This window comes from Botryllus schlosseri, chromosome 12 (genome assembly GCF_051294905.1).
Source record: "Botryllus schlosseri isolate E-star chromosome 12, Bs_hap1, whole genome shotgun sequence".
Lineage (NCBI taxonomy): Eukaryota > Metazoa > Chordata > Ascidiacea > Stolidobranchia > Styelidae > Botryllus > Botryllus schlosseri.
Window position 1 is genome coordinate 17,996,828 of NC_137247.1, and position 21,754 is coordinate 18,018,581.

The 21,754-nt window shown below is 41.6% G+C and overlaps 2 protein-coding genes across 3 annotated transcripts in view; both read left to right on the forward strand.

Annotated features, from left to right (window-relative positions):
* LOC145451567 (uncharacterized) overlaps window positions 1–21,754 on the forward strand; it is a 321,835-nt gene that overhangs the window by 204,224 nt on the left and 95,857 nt on the right. The window lies entirely within an intron of this gene.
* On the forward strand, window positions 38–8,397 carry LOC145452256 (retinol dehydrogenase 13-like). Its single transcript, XM_080330466.1, has 6 exons — window positions 38–415; window positions 3,562–3,694; window positions 3,763–3,872; window positions 4,473–4,644; window positions 6,857–7,076; window positions 8,070–8,397. The coding sequence occupies exons 1-6, from the start codon at window positions 233–235 to the stop codon at window positions 8,167–8,169; spliced, it is 918 nt and encodes a 305-aa protein (XP_080186592.1). The 5' UTR covers window positions 38–232; the 3' UTR covers window positions 8,170–8,397.

The following is a 21,754-nucleotide window of genomic DNA, read 5'->3' on the forward strand; positions in this document are numbered from 1 at the left end:
TGCATTTTTGATTTCATATCTGCCGACTTGTAGCACGGTCCACTTCTAGGATTTTGTAAGACACCGCTTACGCAGATGAGTAAGCGAGGAGGAGCCTACATAAACCTCCAACACTTAGGTAGGATTATACCACTGCGCTATCTCGCCACATATTGAAGTTTTGTTTCAAGTTTCAACAAAGAGGACTATCATTTTCATAACGTAACAGTCATTATCATTATAATTAATCGCAATGGGCAAATCAGTCATTGGAGGCAGAGTCGATCCGAATATCAAAATGACCGGAAAGACCGTACTTGTCACTGGTGCAAACGCCGGATTAGGACTCGTATCTTGCATCGACCTTGCAAGGAGAGGCGCCCGTGTCATCATGGCCTGTCGTAATATGGACAAGGGGGAGAAAGCGAAACAGAGAGTAAGTGATCAATATTTCTGAGTTCTTTGCTGCTTTACGGGCCTAAATTTAATATTTGATTAATATGTGTGGTCACGGAGGTCACGCATCATACCATTGATGATAATTAGGGCAATTATTTTTGACATGTCAAAGTAAGTCAAGAATTTTGTCAAAATTGTAGAGTTAGGTCAATAAGTTGTCAAATTATTTTGCAACCTGCATTTCGTTTGTATCGTACATTTTGCACCATCGTTGAACTTATCATTTGACGTTTTACAGCTTGTAGCCTATTTTATATGCCTACAGTTGTACACGGCCCATTTTCTGCTCATTGTGAATCATAAACGATGAAATAAAACAAATAGGTTTACATGGTGTTATACCGCAATATTCTAACTGAAGCAAGATCGCGTGGGCATTGCATGGTTCTATTGCGATCTTGATAACATTGTCAGAATGAAGCTGCACGATGTGTTACCAGCAGTGTACGCACAACTTCAATGTTGTCAGCCAACAACTATTTCTGTTGAACCTTCTTATCCATTTTTGCAAGCCACTTGATAAGGACAGACGCTTCCTACCCAAGAATGTAGGAAAGTATATTTCGTTATACTACAGGAAATTTTAAATATTCCTACCATAATGCGTGATGTAACTACTAGAATTCTTCTTCATGGGTTCATATTCCGTTATAATAAAGTTTTTTTCTCGTAAGTTCTTCTCGTTCTCATGAACGTCACGTTCACACCATCCCTAGCACCTAATCCGTGGCCCGATTCGAGTGTTAGAGTATCACTCATTATGTATCCATAAGGGTCCGTGGACATATGAGCATGCGACGTTACAGCATGCGACACTTCGGCATGCGACAATTTGGCATGCGACACATGAGCATGTGGGTTAAATTACGGGTTAGGGGTAGGTTAGGTTAGGTTTATGGTTGGGTTAGGGTTAGGGTTTAGGTTAGGTTAGGTTAGGTTTAGGTTAGGTTAGGCTATGTTTCGGGTTAGGGTAAGTTTTTGGGTTATACAGTCACATGCTGAAGTGACGCATGCTGATGTGTTCCATGCTGAACTGTCGTTTTCCATTGTGTCGCATGCTCATATGTCGGGCAACCATCCATAAGAGTATGGATGACGTAGAAAATGTTAAATATGTACATTTTGTGCTGTCACACATATACTGAACATAATGGGGGATCTACGCCTGCAGGGTTTCCCGTCCTCTTGAGCGTTCAATAATATTTTCTGTGTACCATGTGTTCCATGTGTCCATGTCCAGAGGTGGTCAGTAACGACGCACTTCTACTTTTTTAAAGTACTCAAGTAGTTTTCCACTACTTCTACTTCGTAATATTCTGTAATTGACTTGCTTACTTTTTGCTATTTTCTGTTTGTCAAATGAAGTATTATATTTATCCAATTAGAGAGAGACTGAGGAACTTCACGGCTTTTGACGGAGTACTAACACGAATTTCATTTTTACAAAAGTTACCGCGAAACAATAACTTCATATTGTTAATTCTCATTAATACTCGTTTACGTTTGTTCTGTATCGCTATTACTAGGGCCATTTAAAGTCATTAAAGTCATATTTTTTTCTATGCATCAGTAAGTCGTGAAATCAATTTTAACGCAAAAACCGCATCCCTATGGGGTATATTAAGAATGTTATAAAGTCATATAAAGCCCTATTTTGGGCTCCAGATAGCTTTTAGGCCTAATTTCACATAGCATGTCGTTCCCCCTGATTTGCTGACTTGTACCCCAAAGGGAATTTGGTATTTTGTCGACCATGCCTATTTCATTGCACTTGAAGACAATCCTGTTGGTTGATGACCCCTAGGGATGGTGTGAACGAGAGGTTCACGTTCGCGTTCTGGGAGTGAACCTTAGAAATTTAGATGTTCGCGTTCACAAACGAACCTCGGTAGGTTCTGCACTGTGAACCTTTTTCATATATTACAATTTCACTTCATTATAACATCTTTGGTTGACATTTATTGCATTTAAACTTCGGGCCACTATTTGCATGGCGCTGGCAGCATGAAAAATCAACACTAAACTAGCATGGACCTTGACAATCTCAAATATTTTACATGCTTTGTACCAAAGTTTCATCGAATATGTAGTGACTCCCTGCTGTGAGCTTGACCCACAATCACACAACATCAAGACTACACTACATGTAGTCAGCGAATGATGCTTATTCAACCAATCAATGAAATTGATCTCGTTGTTCGATGTAAATAATCTAGCAGGTGTACGTGGCCAATCTTGATTTCATATATTTATTGTATCATAAAAACTAAATCCGTGTGATTGGACTGCTGGCTACTGCTGTACAACTTGTATATGGGGTAATATCGGTAGCAAGAATAGAAACCCGTTTTACACCCTGCTCAATATCAATGTAGCAATATTCACACGCCAAATACATTGTCGGTCTGGCCTAGACCGTTAAGGCGTAACTTTTATTCACTTGCAAGTCCTCGTCGAAATTCTAGGCAATGCGACGGAAGATATTAATTTTATGTGAATATTGTATCATTTGATAGCACCAGCTCATACATTTGGCGACGTTTAAAACGTCAATAAGCTATGTACTTCAGCATTGCGGCATTATGTGGCCCAAGTCGTCGCTAGGTGTCGTGTACGTTAATATAGGCTATTATTTCAGTGAAATGCAGGGTTGGAATTAGCAATATGCCGTCACATGACGTCATGAGGTTCACGTTGGCATTCACACAGAGCCTTTCGAAAAAGTTTGCGTTCACACGAACCTAAATAGCTGGTTCGTGGTACAGAACTTGAATATAGCTTTCAATACAACATCCATTGTAGCAGTATATTTATTAAACTCGAAGACTTTTCGGGTGCCTCTTTTCAAGAGTTATCGGCACACCTGAACCTTTCAGAGGTTCACACCATCCCTAATGACCACCCCACTGCCATGCGTATCTTTGTCTTACATGCTTTGGATGGAAACTCTTGTAGTGAAGATTGGCGTAATTCGAATACTCAAAAATGGTCTCTCACGAAGCGACCCGAATAATTACAATGAATACTCGGTTCAGATTCGAGTATAATCCTTTACAGCCCTAATAATGAGCACTGTGTTTTAAACATGGCTATGTGACTCGAGTCCATCGGAAAATTCAACAGGTCGTGGAGGAATCCGACTCTGACAACGTGGAATTAATGTCCTTGGATCTGTCATCCTTCGCTTCCATTAGAACCTTCGCGGAACAATTCAAGGAAAAGGAACAGCGTCTTGACGTCTTATTGAACAATGCGGGTAACATTAGTATTATTTCACCGATTGTAGCGACCGGTACCCTTACATCAACTTTTAACTTTGCACAGGTGTTATGATGTGTCCGCAATGGACGACTGCGGATGGGTTTGAAATGCAATTCGGAACAAATCACTTGGGACATTTTCTATTAACGAACTTACTCTTAGATTTGCTCAAGGTTTGTGGATTAGATCGACAACTGTTTAGTAGTGTCGCTATGTATGTATGCACTAGTATGCAAGTAATCAAGCACTTTACATACGGAAGTGGTGATGTTTTAATACTACTACTACTACTTCTACTAGAGCAATTTCGGCGCCAAAGCTATTTACTTTTTATATCTTGGATTTCATAAAGTAGAAAGTCGTTTTGGGGTAAGTTTGCATCGGTTTTGTGTTTGAAGTCGTCATAAGAAGTGCGTGAAATTCTCCTCACCGTGATTGCTGAGTATATGTTCGAAGATTACACCTATTTGCAGCGTCGCTGCAGTAATTTTGCGTTTGTTGCGAAGATGCATCTTGCAATGTGAAAGTAGACATTGCCGATATACTATCAAAGGTATGCGACCTGGACACCAAATCACCTCTGAAAAACTACACTTACTTGAGTGCTTTCGGACCTTTCATTTGCTACTGCCACTTCAAGTAGTTTTGTCACCTCTTGGAAATCGTTATACTTGTACTTGTTACTGAGTAGGAATTTGCGACGTTATTTCAGTAGCAACGCTGATTGTGTTTTGACCATGTCTAGGGTGAACTATAACAACTTATGATTTTAGTCAAGTGCACCGAGCCGGGTGGTAACTGTGTCATCAGCCGCGCATACTAGTGCAAGCGATTTAAACTGGGATGACTTGAATCTTAAAAAGAATTACGCGTCGACCAAAGCTTACGCCCAGAGCAAATTGATGAACATATTATTCTCCAGGGAGTTAAGCGAAAGATTGGAAGGTAGCAGACTCTGCTCGATTCATATATAAGATCCTACTTTCACAAATTTAGTAATTCGGGGGTACGATGGCTAGTCGAACCAATGATGCGATTCGCAACAAATGTCTAGACTCCAGCATACTTGTCCTTTCTGTGGCAACATATGATATGTTGCAGTGATGCAGTGTTTAGATCAAGTCACTCTTTGAATGAAGTCACCTTCTAGAGCTGGGCATGGAACGGAGCCGGATTGGATATCCGGCCGGATTTTTTCATTTTTGGTCGGAGCCGATTCGGAGCCGGATCAGTACTTCCAATAAGAAGAGGACGGTCTCACCCTCTTCCACCCTCGAATCAATGGTTAAAGTGAAGCGTTCATGGAAAAAGCCACTTGCTAACTGCTCAGTCCAATTTGGCATAACTACTTAAGATAATGGTAGTGCTTGATCTTTGACTTTTTAATTTAATTTATCGATACTCAGTTTCATGTATTTGAGAGGTCAAGGCAGTGGCATATCCAAGGTTACGGGCTTGGACACCTTTACAAAATCCTCAAATTGCAATTGCTATAGCGCCAGCGACTAATATCACTCGCGAATTCGATGTACTCGGAATCGCGCGCTGCGTAATCTTTAATGGCACCACACGTTGACTGATCAAAGAGAATAGCATGACATGGGGACGCCTCTATGACGATCTAGTTTTCAAATACACATTGCCTTCCTGAGCTACGCCGAGAAATGAATTGCCTTCGAAATGACAGTCCATACATATACAAATTACAAAAAACGCTTTTCCACCCATGTTCCTCATTGATAAGAAGCTTTCTAGTACTGCCGTTAAAATGTAGGCGTGTAGTGCAACGCTTATGTTACCGCCGAATTGGGAAGTCGATCAATATTAAGATTTTTGGAATCAGTGCTACAGTTATATTAGATTAATGTCAATTATTATAAATTCTCAGCTATTCACGATGAATTGCGCTACCACAGGACAGTGTTGGGATGACTCGAGTCAGACTCGAGTCACCGTTTTCGAATGACTTGACTTGACTCGAGTCACTTTGCTAAAATGACTTGACTTGACTTGACTCGGCGTATCAGAAATATGGATTGACTCGTGACTCGGAGCAAAATTCACGAGTCAATTTCAAGTCATCAAGTAATCGATGTCGATAAAAATCACTGAATCCTGCATATGTTCGGATTGTTCGTGAAACGCTGGTGTAATCGTGAGAGCGACCAATCATTTGATCGTGCGTGTTACTGAGCCTCCATTGCTCCCTCACAAATAAATTGATCGCAAACGAAGTGATCGAAGCTTACAGCTTACGTTGTCGTTAACTAGTATAGTAAAGTAATTATTCTCAGTTTTTACCTTAACCAAACTTCTTGTTTTATTGAAATTGAGTTCGAATATAGTTTATATTGTCCTCAGCCATTGGCACAGAGTCGAATCGTATCATATCGATTTGCAAATGGGTAATGTTTTGCTTCCTATCAATTCGCATCTATTCTCTATTTTGTCTGTTAACTATAAACTGTGGTTTAACAGTTCTACGTATATATGAGCGATATAGCGCCTTCTTACGTGCATATTTAACTCTATATTCGTTCATCGGTTCAAAATCAATGACCACCCAATCTGTATTTCAGACAGCTAGCAAAATGTAATGACGTTATCATGCCCCATACTTCGAAAAGGCAACTTGACTTGAATTGTGACTTGACTCGTGACTTGACTTGACTTGACTCGACTTGACTCGAGTCACCTCCAAAAATCAAGTGACTTGACTTGACTCGAGTCACCTTTGGAAATCCATTGACTTGACTTGACTCGAGTCAAAATGTGCAATGACTCGAAATGACTCGTGACTCGAAGGTAGTGACTTGATCCCAACACTGCCACAGGATGATTAGTAGCCTACCAGTTTTTACAGAGAAATATGGCGCCCACGATTAATCCCATGTAGGAAGATGGAATTTGTATTACGATGACGTCACGAATTTTCAGTTGTGACGTAACAATTGATTGACATGTATGGCTCTTTTGTAGTTAAAATGGAAAATATTGGGCAAACATGACTCTTCAGACGAAAAAGGTTCCCAACCACTGCTCTTTGTATAGACAGCTTGATGTTGAAGAGGTGCACATCAGAAACCTTGAAATCATCCCAGTACATACCTAACCTATACGACTACAAGAGTGCCTTCATATTTGCATCGTTGTTCAGGTACGAATGTTACCACCTATTCCCTCCATCCTGGAGTCGTGGACACTGAACTCGCTCGCCACATTGGAACAATACCTGATCCGACATGCATCGATAGATTACTAGGTTGTTTGATGCCGTGCTTCAAGTGTTGCCTGATACCGCCAGACCAGGGAGCACAGACGCAAATATATTGCGCAGTCGCACCCGAACTAGAATTGGAAACGGGGAAATACTACGCGTAAGTATGCGTCTGTCGTTCGCCATTAGTTCGTGTGACAAGCTTCTGCAACATGTGCAATACCGTAGTCCTCAAATCACAGTCAGCATAAATCAATCCGTGTGAGACATCACCATCTTCACCACTATGTATATTATAGAGTGACCAAAAATCACAATTGTCCTGTACTTGATTGATTTGTAATTTAGAGGTGGAATTAGAATTCAATTACAAGTAGAAGTAGCGATTTCCGGGACATTTCAAAACTATTTCAAGTGTAAATAGAAAAAGGAAAGAACTTTAAGTACTCAATTAAGTAGTTTTGCATACTTTAACCAGTTAATCGTAGGAGGACAATTTTGCAATTGCTGTGTGAATTGGTGAAATTTTCAGATATAGGCTATATTCAGGTACCGTGAAACAGGGTCATTTCACCCAGTCTTTATGACAAGTTCACTGGTAAACGTGATGGAAACATCTTTAAACTGTTTTCCACTTTTGAAAAAGGTATAAGGCAGTGTTTCCCAACCTTTTTCGAATCATCGCTCCAGTCTCAATCTTGACACCAATGTTCAACCCCCCTGTTACGGATCCGAAAAATAGGACCTATAAACGGGAAGTTTATTTACCTATCTCTGATCCATGGTGAATATGTATCAAAAATGCCATTCCCCGATGTGGTAAGTGCTCGTAAAACCGGTTTATGCATCTACTTTTCGTTGATATGACCTTTTACGCGCCATATACAGAATACGCCGTCTTTTATCGCGTTAATTAAATATATATCACTGGACGTTCTATCATTTTCGCCCTCAATCACCCCCAGTTGCCCCCTTTGGTATTATCGCCCCCTGTTTTTCAAAAAGATATGACCACTTGGGAATGAGTAGCTCAAGTATGCAAAACTTATTTGAATACTCGAAAAAGTAGCTACTGATCATCTCTAGGTATACCCATGCGTTCATCGATATGCATCTATCTAGCGACGTTATCACTAAGCGTATATCGTTACAGGGATTGCAAAGTGAAGAAAGAGTCGCGGGCCGCCCGTAATGATGAATCCGCCAAACGACTGTGGGATATCAGTGCGGAGTATACCGGATTAAATACATAATTATGGGGCACCTAATCGCCATTATGAATTGACAGCGACGAGCTATTAGGCACACCCTCTTCCCATACATGCGGTGTGAATATTTTTAACTCATAAAAATAATATATATGAGCCTTACTTCTGTCGCACTTCTACTGATTAAATTTTAATGATTCTACAATTAGATCGTTAGTTTCTTTGGATGGTGCGTATGTACCTTATGCTGCTAATAAATTCATACCAAAATCATTGAATTCTTGTTATTTCGAGTATGATTCGTGGTGAGTGTTTATGAATTTTCACTGGTAAGTTGTTCCACTTGATCCTCGCATTAAAACCCCTTTGACGTCCTCCTAGAGACCTACACCACAAGAGATAGCAAATCATCCAAAATTCTTTTGAATAGCCAATTGGTTGAAGACCAATTGGTCGTGTCGTCTCTACCTTCTTCACAGAGAACTTGATTTTGCTGGGTAGGGGATATAGTAAATAATGAATGTCTGTTTAATAAGCCCGAAAAACGATCAAATCTGATGAAGTCTCATAGATTCTAGAGGGCATTTTACAATACATCCAGAGCTGGGCGTTTAGAGCCGGGGTCACCAACTCAAAACGGGTCGTAGGCTACTTTTCAAATTTCGTAGAGGCCTCGGGCCGCATGAATTCAATATCGAGATGAAATAGGCCACACATAGGGGACGGGAAAATAGTTTCAGCAAAAGAATTACTATTTTATTTAAGGAAATACAAATACAACAAAAATCATTACTTTCATTCTATTTTGAACTATGAGCTGCACACAATACCTGACAACACTTTCCAGCGACTAAAGAAGCGATATAGGGGTTAGCGGGACTGCTGGAGACGTTACTTGCTGAAAAACTATCCCATCGTTAAGCTTGAACTTTGTTGGGAATCCACAATTCGTTTTCTAAGCGTTATCGTTGTTTGTGGTATTCATGTTGTTTGTCGACTACTATGGTCATTTACACCAGGCCATTGCTCTTCATTTTTATTCCATAGATGCGGCTTGTGGTAGCCTACGTCCCACATCTAGGCTTTTACAAGATACCGCATGCATGGATGAGATGGTTAGGGGAAGTCTAAACCACCAACACTTAGGTAGGAATTCTGGAGTCGGCCTCGAACCCGCAACCTATTGGTGTTGCAGCTGTTGATTATACTACTACGCTACCACATCTCGACACTGTTTTCTAAGCGTCCCGGTCGAGGCAGTGTTTGGGCCATTGCACGACAAGGCAATATGCCCGATTGCCCATTCATATGAAGTAGTTCGTCCTCCGTGGAATGCTATCATCGTCGCCGAAGCCGTATCAGTTAGTGAGGAATAGTGACATTAAGCACAGGAGAATAGCCTTTTTTGAATATTAATAGCAACATCAACAACAACAACAACTACAGTATTTTTAAACTGAAATAAATTTCGGCATTTCAAAATGCTTTACTAAGCGTTCTTTCAAAATCTCAAACCAGGTCGCGGGCCGCATAATATGACCTGGCGGGCCGCAATCCGCCGCATGCATGTATAATATCCATTGAAATCTTGAATTTCTTCAAGCCCCAACTTCGTGAAGTAGTTTAGGCTAAGTAGAGAACGATCTAACCTCCTTATTCCTCCTGACACGATACGGATTGCTCGTATACGCGATACGGAGAAACCGTAAAATGAAGCAAACGGACGTGCATCTGCAGGTAATAATATTATGGCCAATACCATACTTGCGAGTTGCGACCATTTCATACAGTAATCCCGGCCGGTATGCCTAGGTTTTGTAGGTTTATCTGGCTAGATTCGTCATACGATCCGCTTCGGCGTTGGCTTAAAAAAGAATGGAGCAACAGTGGGCCATGATTAAGGTCGGCAGCTCAGAAATCATAAATCCGGTATCGGCCAGGTGTAAAATGACCACAATAGTAAAAACAGCATGAATAACAAATAACAACCATAACTCGATCGTCGTCGCGTTTGACTAATAAAGTTTCGCAAATGCACTCTTCCATCGAGGATTTCCAATCATGCAGAATATGATCATATCGCCCTCTAGGACAATATGATATGATCAAACGAAGGTACTTCAAAATGCAAACGGTTCGCTCATGCGTTCAGAGTAAAAATCTTCGCAGGTATACGTGCCATTCGAGTATTTGTTAATCCGTGATGTGTGTCTATCACAATTAAGATGTAGTACACAGGGAAGCATGCTATACAGTGACAGGTGCATATTAGGTTGTGCGTCGTTTATTTACCGAAATACCTCCGATAAGCATTGATCAAGGATTAGTAACTAATAAATGACAGTTTGCAGGAGTTGGACGGAGAATTATTCGGACTTTGATTTGCGACTACGATAAAGCCAAATCATATTATTTATAAGTTAGGACATCAGCAATCACTATTAGGGCTGTGCAAAATCCAGTACCTGAGTGGATCGATTCTGAATCACGTATCATGCTTCGAGTCGAGTCGAGTATTTGGTATCACTCATTATGACGTCATAACAGAATGTAGTATAGTTCAAATATTTTCCTTTTATGCCACAACAAAGAATATAATGCCTCTTATCCATCACATTAATAGATACTTTAATATTTTTCCGACCACACCGAGCTCATTGTACTTTGTGACAATGTTGTGGAATGATCATGTCTTCATAAATGTGTTATTTCCAGTGACGTTCGAGGCTTTGTACTATATGTTTCGTATACTGCGATACGGGTAATCAAGGTTTCAAGGCCTCGAAAGTGGAAAGAGTATCGAAACCATAATCCTTGTTTATAAATTAACTTTCAGTGGCGAGGAGCGTATAATTTCAGTACTTGAAAAGAATCGTTTCGAATCATTAAAATACATACCCGATTCAGATTCGAGTACTCGAATCATTGCGCCCAGCCCTAATCACTATATATCGTATGGTGCTGTGGTACAAATGTTCCACCGCCGCTACACCAATGGATTGTAGGCTGAGTTCAAACCGGGATTGATTTCAGTTCCTACTGCATAGCGTTGTAGTAGATGTTTAATATGCTGCGTTCCGACCAATCGAGTTTACATGCTTTCAAAGTGGAAAATAGTGGGCTATCTAAACCATAATTATCGCTGATGAATTAACTCTTAATGGCAAGGTGCGTATAATTTCAGTACTCGACAAAATCATCTCTCGATAGTGGGCTCGAATCATTAGAATTGTTAGTTGAATCAGATTCTTGTGCTGCAATCATTGTACTCAGCATTTAGGGCGGAGCATGGAGCGGATATCCGGCCGGATTTTCTCATTTTTCGCCGGAGCCGGATCAGTAGTTTTTCTGATGCGGTCGGATTGGGTTGGAGCAGGATCAGTACTTTTTACTAAGAATATGACAGCCTTAACCTCATCGACCCTCGAATCAATATAGTTGAAGTGAAACGTTCATTGAAAGTAACCACATGCAAAGTCCAAGTTGGCATGATTCATTCAGATAAGGGTTGGGCTTGATCCTTGAGCTTTTAATGTCCTGTTTGTATTGTTTCAATCAATATTCAATACCATCGTGTGAGTAGATAATTGTTTTCGGAGTTTTTCGAAGCGGATCACGGTCATTTCTAGAATCCGGCCCAGGAGTGTGGCCTGAGCCGGACAAGAGCTTTAAAAAACAGTATCGGAGTAGGATCAGAGAACTTTTCGATCCTCTCCTCACTACCAGCCTTACTCGAAGGTGATAATGATCAGCAGTGGGTTTTTGTGGGAAGATATGCCGACGTTGTCGACATTAATGAAATAGGCACACCCTATCTACCATTACCTTTTGTGGTATGATTTCATACCTCTGCTATGATAGGGTTACCATATTTTTGTGAAGGAAATTCCGGACACTCTTTAGCGCCTACTAGCGGATTTAAAAATGAGGTATTACATATTGAGTGTCAATATGACGTCACACTAGCAAAGCATTGCCAAACGACTGTATACAGAAATGGAGTGGGACACATAGGTCATGAATTGGACCCTCTGTAATGTGAGCTCTGGTGATTGCTACTTGCTATGGTGTGCAATAGATTTCTCCACTGGCAGGATGAAATCGTCTGGCGGGCCGTGTTTGGCCTGTCTGGATTGTGTTTGACGGTTGCCGGTGAACTCAGACCTCGGTGATCCCAGCCTTACTACCTCGGCCCTCGGTGAACTCGGACCTCGGTGAACTCGGCCCTCGGGAAATTTTGTATTCACGGATTGAGTAAGCGGGGGAGATAACGCGACGCTCACATACCACACATGTTTTGTGGTATTCATGGTGTTTCTCGAATACTATGAACCTCGGTGAATTCCGCCCCCGAACAATTTTGAATTAAAGCTGGGAGCTGGGATATTAGGGTTGCCGGAGGTGGGATATTAGGGTTGCCGGAGGTGGGATATTAGGGTTGCCGGAGGTGGGATATTAAGGTTGCCGGAGGTGGGATATTAGGGTTGGTGGAGGTGGGTTATTAGGGTTGCCGGAGGTGGGATATTAGGGTTGGTGGAGGTGGGATATTAGGGTTGGGGGAGGGGGGATATTAGGGTTGGTGGAGGTGGGATATTAGGGTTGCCGGAGGTGGGATATTAGGGTTGGTGGAGGTGGGATATTAGGGTTGCCGGGGTGGGATATTAGGGTTGCCGGGGGTTGGGATATAAGGGTTGCCGGAGGTGGGATATTATAGGGTTGCCGGAGGTGGGATATTTGGGTTACCGGTGAATACAAAATTTGCCGAGGGCGGAATTCACCGAGGGCCGGGTTCACCGATGGCCGAGTTCACCGAGGGCCGAGTTTGTAAGGCTGAGTTCACCGAGGTCTGAGTTCACTGGTAATCGTGTTTGACAGCCCTGCTATATACTGAATCAGGTTCGAAACAACATTTTTCCACCCCCTTCCGCCCACAAAATAGCACAGATCCCTAACCCAGCATAGGGTAATCGATGTAAGTTCTTGGGCAATTACTATATGCATTTGGCTGTGAAATTTTAAGAATGAATTCTTCAATAATATTGATTCTTCCATTAGGCTACCATAAAATGCACCGACAGGTTGCACATCCGGTGATTTACAACCTTTAATAGTAGCGACCTCATTTCAAACTTAAAAATGTTCCGTGGCCCAGCTAAAAACTTGATAAGCTGATTACTAAAAATAATTTGTCTTGCCCAAACTTACTCCTGGCCTAGGACGGTGATTACGTCCAACATCATCGCGATCCCCAGATAAAGGTAAACGACCCCAAGATTTGGAACCACGATCTGTGACTAAAGCATCCAATCGGCCTTGACCAGTTCTAGTACTATACCGTTTTCTTATAATTGCGATTACCATATCAGTAAATGATGGTAATTTATATTTATTTTGATTGCATTTTTTGGCGAAAGTGGTGCCTGGTGCCCATACTAATATCAATATACGTTGCATTACCTCGCGCGCAACGCGAAGGAGAATTTCGAATATCATAAATCTGCTTGAAAAAAATATTGTTTATGTTGATTTACGAAAAACCTTTGAGCCTACCTCAACCCTTCAAAATTCCGGACATTTAGGGATATTTTAGAAATTCCTCCCGAACGCAGATTTTTCAGTGAAATTCCGAACATGTCCGGAAAGTTCCGGACGTATGGCAACCCTATGCTATAATCGACAGCTCAGGATTCCTACGACACTTCCAAAGAACGAACGACACATTATGACCCGTCCCGTCACCCGTAAGCAGCAGCTGCATCGTTGCGTTTTTTTCTCCTAGCTCAAGTGCGCTGCGTCGTGAGATATCCATTCTCAATGCAACACTGTTTGAATATTTTCAACGAACTTAATAACCACTATTCTGTATTCAATCATCGCTGCAGTGAAAAATATATTTATTTTCATCGTTTACCGGCTGACTTTTTAGACTGCGCTCTTATTTCAGCTTTTCGCGCCGCCAGCCGAGCTGCCTCCTCCCTCCGGATATTCGCCTCGCGGGCCGCCTCCTCAGCTCGTCTGGCCGCCTTGAATTCTTCCAGGCTCACCTTCCCGTCGTTATCTTTGTCCGTTTTGAATATGAGATCCTGCATGTCCGTTTCCGCAACCACATCCGCGAGTGAGCCCCCCATCACTATAAGCTTCAATTCCCATAACTCTACGAAACCGTCGCCATCAAAGTCGATCAGTTTGAAGTCTTCTTGCAGTTTCTCGTCGCTGAGCTCCGTGCCGTCGTAGCGGGCCATTTTCGAAAGATAACCTTCCCACTTTCACGCCGGTATCCCCCTCTATGCTAGTAGGAAGTGATACGTGATAATTGGTTGCTAATGAACTCACCGCGATTGAACTTGTGCGATTCAATCGGTGTCTCAATTATATAAATCAATACCGAGGATTGATATCGTGTGATGATCATTAATATGCATTGAATGTTAAATCATTAGACCTCCTCTTTGTTATCGTGGTCCGTGTTCGGTTAGCCGTAAAGTGGGACTGCACTGCATAAATAGCTTATTACAGTTTTGTTGGTATGTTGGAAATATCAAAGTCTGGTGGGAATAAGTTTCATCGGAAATATTAACCCCTGTCACCGAGTGTGTGATCTCATGTCATGCGTTGTTATAATTGTAATCCGTATGATCCGCGCGTAGTTAATTTCTAATGTGGTTTACACTATTGATGCTATGGTTACAGACTGTGGCACCGCATTCCTTTACTTGTGCTAAGATCCGCTCGACTTTTACAATAAGAAGAATCATTATTATATTAAACCAATTGTGGTGTATAAACAGACGTTAAGATTGCCTCAGTGGCAGTCCCAGAAAATATCAAGCCTTTATATATTCAAGTTTTTATTCCTATGTCGTTGGACGGATTTTTTTCCTCGTCATATATTAGGATGGCATATAGTAGGCTAAAAGATATGTCATAACTTTCCGAATGCGTTACTCTCATATATTGACCCTGCTTATTGCTGCCTCTTTTCCTTTCGTATTTTGGCCAACTGTCAATACTGTATCTTTCTCGATTCCTTGAAAGGCCATGCACATAGCCCACCGTGTAAAATTCAGCCTTTCGCTTGGCAGGAGTCTGAATGAGAAAGTTTTACTCTATTCGTTTGTCGATAATACACATCCGTTCGACTTGCCGCCGTGAATCTGTCGCATTTATATTTATATTCCGACTCACAGAATACATTAACGACAGTCACCTTAGCGGTCACACTTCCACCTTACAAACCAGAGGCCTTGGGTTATGTCGACTAGTTACCTCTCAGCAGCCTAGCTGCCACCAAGCAAATCTTTATGGTGCCAGCCTCAAACCAAGGTAATTGGTAAGGGTTGCAGCAGGACGGGCATCCGGCGTAATACGCCATCCAAACCATGGTGCCATTCCGCTGCGGAAACTCGGCAATCGTGGAAAGCCGAAATATGTTCTCTCTATATATTCACAACAGAAAACAATATAGCTTATTACTCAAAACTTGCTGATATCCATAGTACGACGCTTGAATTCTAAACTGCTGTAAAAGTTGACGCCAATACACTATAACAATGGTTCCAAAACTTTATCAGCTTGCAACACAAAAAAAAATTCACGTATATCTTGCGGCACATTAACAAAAGGTTTATTTGTAGCTGGGGTGGGCAATTATTTTTCTCCGCGGGCCAAATGAGAAGTGGAAAATACGAAGGCGGGCCGAGTGAAATATTTTAGCTATATTGTCCAGCGTATTTTAATTTTATTTCCGAATAACATTGTTAATAAATTCCCCTAAATAAATGTGTTGATGTTAGGTGATGAGAAAGTGTAATTTAAATAAAAAAAGATCTATTTGCCGTCATGATTAGAAACAGTGTTAAACATGATACATTTTAACGCTCTTTAAACCCCTATCGACGTTCTTCTATTAAGACTCTAAAACAGTTTTTCGCGCCCCCCTTATCATAATATCACAAGATATTAAAAAGTGCAACCAGACTGCTATCAATCCCAACGGATAGTTTGATGGTATGGAAGGCTATGGCTGTTGATCAGAGAGTTCTGAATTATCAAAGTCGGACAATACACTGAGCAATAACTATAAGCTGGTGGTTAATTGCGCGGAGCGAGAAAAAAATTCAATTAACTTCGGCTTCGCGGCCTCCTTCTGATGCTTTCACGCCCCCCAGTTCGAGGACCACTGCATTTAAATGTATATGCAATGGTACAAAGCATATTTTCTTAGTCGCTGCTTTCCGAGCAGTGTGCAGCTTAAATAGCCATGATGTTGAGCGAAGCTTGCAGTTTTTCTGAACTTCGCCTTCCCTTGGCCGAGTGTTTCGTGTTTTTTTTCACCACACCGACTTTTATTAAAATGCCTAATCTCTGCGTGATGCTCGGCAAAAACTAAAAGGACGGGTTTACCCCTGAAGTACAAAATATTTAGTGCTAAACCTTCTTTGAACTTCAGTTTTCGGCTTTCTTGTTTTGGCATGCCCGTCAATCCTTAATATGGCTGATAGATATGATGAGTCATATAGTACTTGCCAGCACTGATTGACAATTGTTTTACGAATTACGTATTTGGAAACGTATCACGTAACAATTTGAAACACGTGCCGTATAAAGGCCTCTGCACACTGACCTCGCGACGCAACATCGCGAGTTGCGCGTTGCGAGTTGCGAGTCGTAAGTCGCGAAGCAATGCACACTGGTCCCGGCAGTGCCCACAAGCGGCAACTACAGCTCTTGCGCGTTCTGTCCGAAGTCTCGCAATGGGTGCACATTGCACAGCTCCCGATAGATCGCAAAATGAATATTTCGATGGGTATACATGGGTTTGTCAATGAATAAGATGACGTCGTATATGCACACACTTTTCCATTAACGAACCAATATCATATTTCAATGCTGAAAACACATAATCTGGGTGACCCAGTTAAAGGCGATATTTCCGGTTGCCGATCCAAATTTCTGGAGTTCTAGCTGTAGCCTATTATGCTACAGACACCAAACCTTTCTGTATTCCACTGCCTCAGTGAGTGCATCAACTGCCAAGCACTCATACATTAATTTCTCGATATGATAGAAAACAACATTCAAATGCATTATAATTTTATTGTAAATGTAATATTCAAATATAACTCCGGGATTCTTTCCTTTTCAATCTTCGATTCGCCCTCAGGTATCAAGCATGGAAACTGATCCGTAGGCCTGGTTGATTCATTCTCCATAATGATGCATAGTCCATTTCTGACTTATAATATTAGCCACTACAATTCGTACCGAAGTCTGATAAAGAGGAGAATAGACGAAATCTAACATAAAGAGTTACACTGCTGCTACCTAGTCAACAAAAAGATTTTCAGACGTCGTGTACTTAACCCAGTTTCCAACCAATGTACACTGTACAGGTTAAAATGAACCAGACAAGGTATATATATAATAAATCCACCTGTAGACATACAATGACTGAGAGTTTCGCGGTATCGGTACTGCCGGAGCTGGTTGGCCTTTGGTAATTACCAAGTACCGGTACTGCTTACAGTAGAATGCGGTCTTGCAGTTAAGCTTCAAGTTTTAAAATGGCCTCAAATCAGTCTAAATTCAACGAGGAAACAATTATAGATGCCAAAACACGCAATACCCGGACAAACTATTGCGTTGACATCAGTGGCGGCTCGTCCTATAGGGCAACTGGGGCATTGCCCCACCTAAAATTCTGTTCAATAACAATTTAACCATTTATAGACGCACAGCGCTCAATATATATCGAGATCACAGCGAAACCCGCGTTCTTCTTGTGCTTTCGCTTGCAAACGCCCATACATAGCGAAGTCTCTGCGAAAATCGAATTCTCTTCTGTGTTTTCGCTTTGTGAATGCCTAGCCGGGGCTTGCCCCGGTAGCGCTCATAACAAGCTTTCACTATCTATTCTCTCAAAGCCGCGCACAATAAAGAAACGGTGATTTACTCTCTCCTATTCGTAAAATGGCCGAGCAACCGGGGCAAATATGCCTACTCGCCCCGAAGGTGTGATGTAACAATCGTATCTATATCTGAACTCGGATACCGTGATATGCGTTGAGTCGACCGTTGCTGGTACAGGTCGATTTTGATGGTGTTTCACACCATGATAATTCTTGAAACTTGGTATGTCATGTCGTGATGGTGGTATTTAACACTGTCCTAAGTTTCAGGGTTTCTACTCAAAGTTTAGGGTAGTAATTCCGTTTCCAAAGTCGAGTGTGTGCTGATCGGTCATGTATCGCAAACATATTTCACGCAAAGCCGGTATTGGTCTCCATTGATTTTAACGATGCTCCTTAGCTAGATCCGTCATGAACTTTTACATGGTATGTCTTGATTTTAGTATCGAACGCTGTGCCAAGTCTCAAGGTTGACACTCAATGATTAGGGCAGCAATTTCGTTATTAAGTTCGAGTATGGTAGAGATGTGCGCTGATCTGACACTTGGCCTACCTAACGCATTGCGGATTTCACGCAAAAGCCGGTGTATCTGTGTTCCATACTGAGATAGGTGGATGAGATGATGATATCATGAAACAGTTTACTAACATCCTCGGTTTGCATTCAAATATTTAGTTTTATTTTATATTCTCCAATGTCAATTTCACCGTGGAATGGTGGCCTTCGGGCCATTTGCTCACAATTACAACCCCTGTCAAGCGCGATAGCTGTTTCGTTTTCGATGGCGGCTAACAGCTGATCGCTTGATCAGCCGATTCCTCAGTAAATATTACGCAAAATTCGGCTTTGATCTGTTCGTATTAATTTTGACAGTGTACCATACCGAAAACGGTCATGAGGCTATACTTCTCGATGATTTCATGTAACAGTGTACCAAGTTTTCGGCTTTCATCCACGTATTTATTCGGTAATATATTTTCCGAAGGCGATTTTGCAGCAGACATATAGACACTATAGACCGTTAGCCGTATGTGTCGTGTGACAGTCTCCAGCCTCAAGGCCAGAATCTCCCAAGCTGTACCGGGACCGAATTTCCGAGGCTGCTATCCGTGGTTCTTCAGAATGATGTTTTGGATTCAATATGACATTTCCTTGTCCAATCTATGAGATAACAATTGCGTATGTGTCCGAACTCGTTGACCTTTCCAGTTAGGCATACGCAATCTCTTATACAAGACATAAATTAATGCTGGTTGGCGGACGACTGTACACATCATGTTCTTTCCGAATAATTTCAATCAAGTGAGCCCAGGTAACTCAACCATGTCTATGGCTAAGGAAAAGTGAGTGGTTTTCATCCTTATTACTCGAGGCACACTGACAGTTAATTTACCGATATATTTTGTTATGGCTATGGAAAAAAAGTGAAAAATTCATCAAGAGGAAATAATTTATTCATGAAATTGTTTAATGCGATATGTGCTCGCATTTCAATTTAACACAATGCTTGGATTCCTGCTTGAATGATGGCAGGCAGACTCGTAATTAATCTTCCATGGATAACAGCTGGCTTTTTATAATGTTTTACGTTTATGGGTGCCACCGCTTTGATTGCCTATCCCCTGGTCGTAACGCATCAGGATCGTGTACCAAACACTTTCGGACGAGGGCAAATCGATTTGACTCGCTTTCGGGACGAGAATCCATATACAAATCGGGTCGGAGGCGCTGCAGCACTTTACAGAATTGCCGAGCATGGAACGATTAAAACACCACAAGGTGTCATGCGAATGCTCTTCGTAGGTAGTTGGTCTGTGTATTTTTGGTATAGTCTTACTCGGCGCTTGCGTAATCTCTACCACGAAATGATAACGCATGCTACTAAGGATAACCTGATGATTGATTCGTGGCATGGGAACGATTCTTAGTTCGCGTACATTTTTTAAAATAATCATTTGAATAAAGAACAATGAATAAAACATTTGTCACCGCACTTCAAGTCACGCCACCGGCAAACCTCTCGCGGCACCTACGTTAAAAATCATTGTTTACGGGAAATTCATGTGGCCATCATGAACGTTGAAAAACGCTACTGTGACGTCATATTGATAACAAGTCGCTTGCGGCCCTTGCCCCACCACCCGATATTGTCACGAGCCGCCACTGGTTGACATAGAGCTAACGATCAGTAACTGCTGACCAGTCGCTCGCAACTCGCGACAAAGTTGAAAATTTTCAACTTTGTCGCAGAGTTGCGCAACCCCTGTCGCAGACGGCATGTTGCGACTGTAGGGCTGGGCAAAATCGAGTACCTGAGTGATTCGATTCTGAATCACGTAATATATTCGAGTCGAGTCGAGTAATCGAGTATCACTCATTATGACGTCACAACAGGATGTGGTATGTCGAAGTCCAAATATGAACCTTTTATGCCACCACAAAGAACGTAATGCCTGTTATCCATCACATTAAAGATGCTTTGGTATTTTTTCGACCATACCGATTTCATTGCACTTCTTAACAATTTTGTTGGATGATAATGACTTCGGAAATGTGTTATTTCCAGTAACGTTCGGAGCTTTGTACTGTGCCTGGTATGCTAAAACACGGCCAATCAAGGTTTCACGGCTTCCTCAGTGGAAAGTAGTATCAATACTATAATTCTCGTCAGTAAATTAACTTTCAGTTGCGAGGACCGTATAATTTCAGTACTCGAAAAAATCGTCTTTTACTACTCGACTCGAATCATTAAAATTACTACTCGATTCAGATTCGAGTACTCGAATCATTTTGCCCAGCCCTAGTTGCGAGTTGCCGGCGACTCCGATCTGCATGGTCCAGTCGCAGACAGGCGCGATTCTCTCGTTTTATCGGGTCGCGAGCTCATGCAGTGTGCAGACTGCAGAGGCCTTAATACGCAATGTGACAATGGCAATGAAAAAGATTTAAACTCAACTATATGGAAAGAGTGATTTCTTGTGGATTTAATTGCTACGCATACTTTGCCACATTGCCTTTATTTTAAATCTGGATTACTCATGAGGGGTACGTAGTAGACAGCGTAATCGTGGCATATTAATGAACAGGCTTGAAAGTAAACGAATTTCCTGTTCAGTTGATACAGCCTATGGTTTTAGTCATTCACAAAGCAAGTTTTATACTTTTTATCCAAGCAACCTTTCACGGGACGCACCGAATAGCTTCGCGGGCCGCACTTAGCCCATGTCTGATCTATAAGTTCCTGCGTCATATGATCCGAGTAGCTGGTGCCCTAAAACAGCCTAGCTGTAGCGGTGCACCGTACTGCAAGTCCGCAGATATGGAATCATAATAAATGTTTGATGTAAAATGAGCAATGTAGTCGAATCCCCATGAATACCACAAACACTGACAGGAACACTTACAAGACAAGAAGAGGTGCTTTAAAATAAATATTTTCTCATGGTAATGTAATGGATATGCCTGTCTCTACGATGGAAAACGCTGTTGCATTACGATAAACATACCTGCATTTCGTTTACAGTTCCAAGCTTCATCTCTCGTTTGCGGCTTTTGATTTCAGTTAGAACAGAAAATCCACGTTCCCATAACTATGAAGATGCTTTTGCACTGATCAGTGTTCAGGGAATAGTATTCGGAAGCAGACAGTCAAAACTCATTGAAATTGGATTTTATGAAAAAGAGCTTTCAACACGGATCGTTTCGTAAAATGATGAATTGT

Bases quoted from the DNA above. Each gene is read 5' to 3' on its own strand.
- LOC145452256 (XM_080330466.1), top strand. From the start codon at position 233: ATGGGCAAATCAGTCATTGGAGGCAGAGTCGATCCGAATATCAAAATG. The intron at 416-3,561 runs GTAAGTGATCAA...AAAATTCAACAG, and splicing joins GGGAGAAAGCGAAACAGAGA to GTCGTGGAGGAATCCGACTC. The intron at 3,695-3,762 runs GTAACATTAGTA...AACTTTGCACAG, and splicing joins CGTCTTATTGAACAATGCGG to GTGTTATGATGTGTCCGCAA.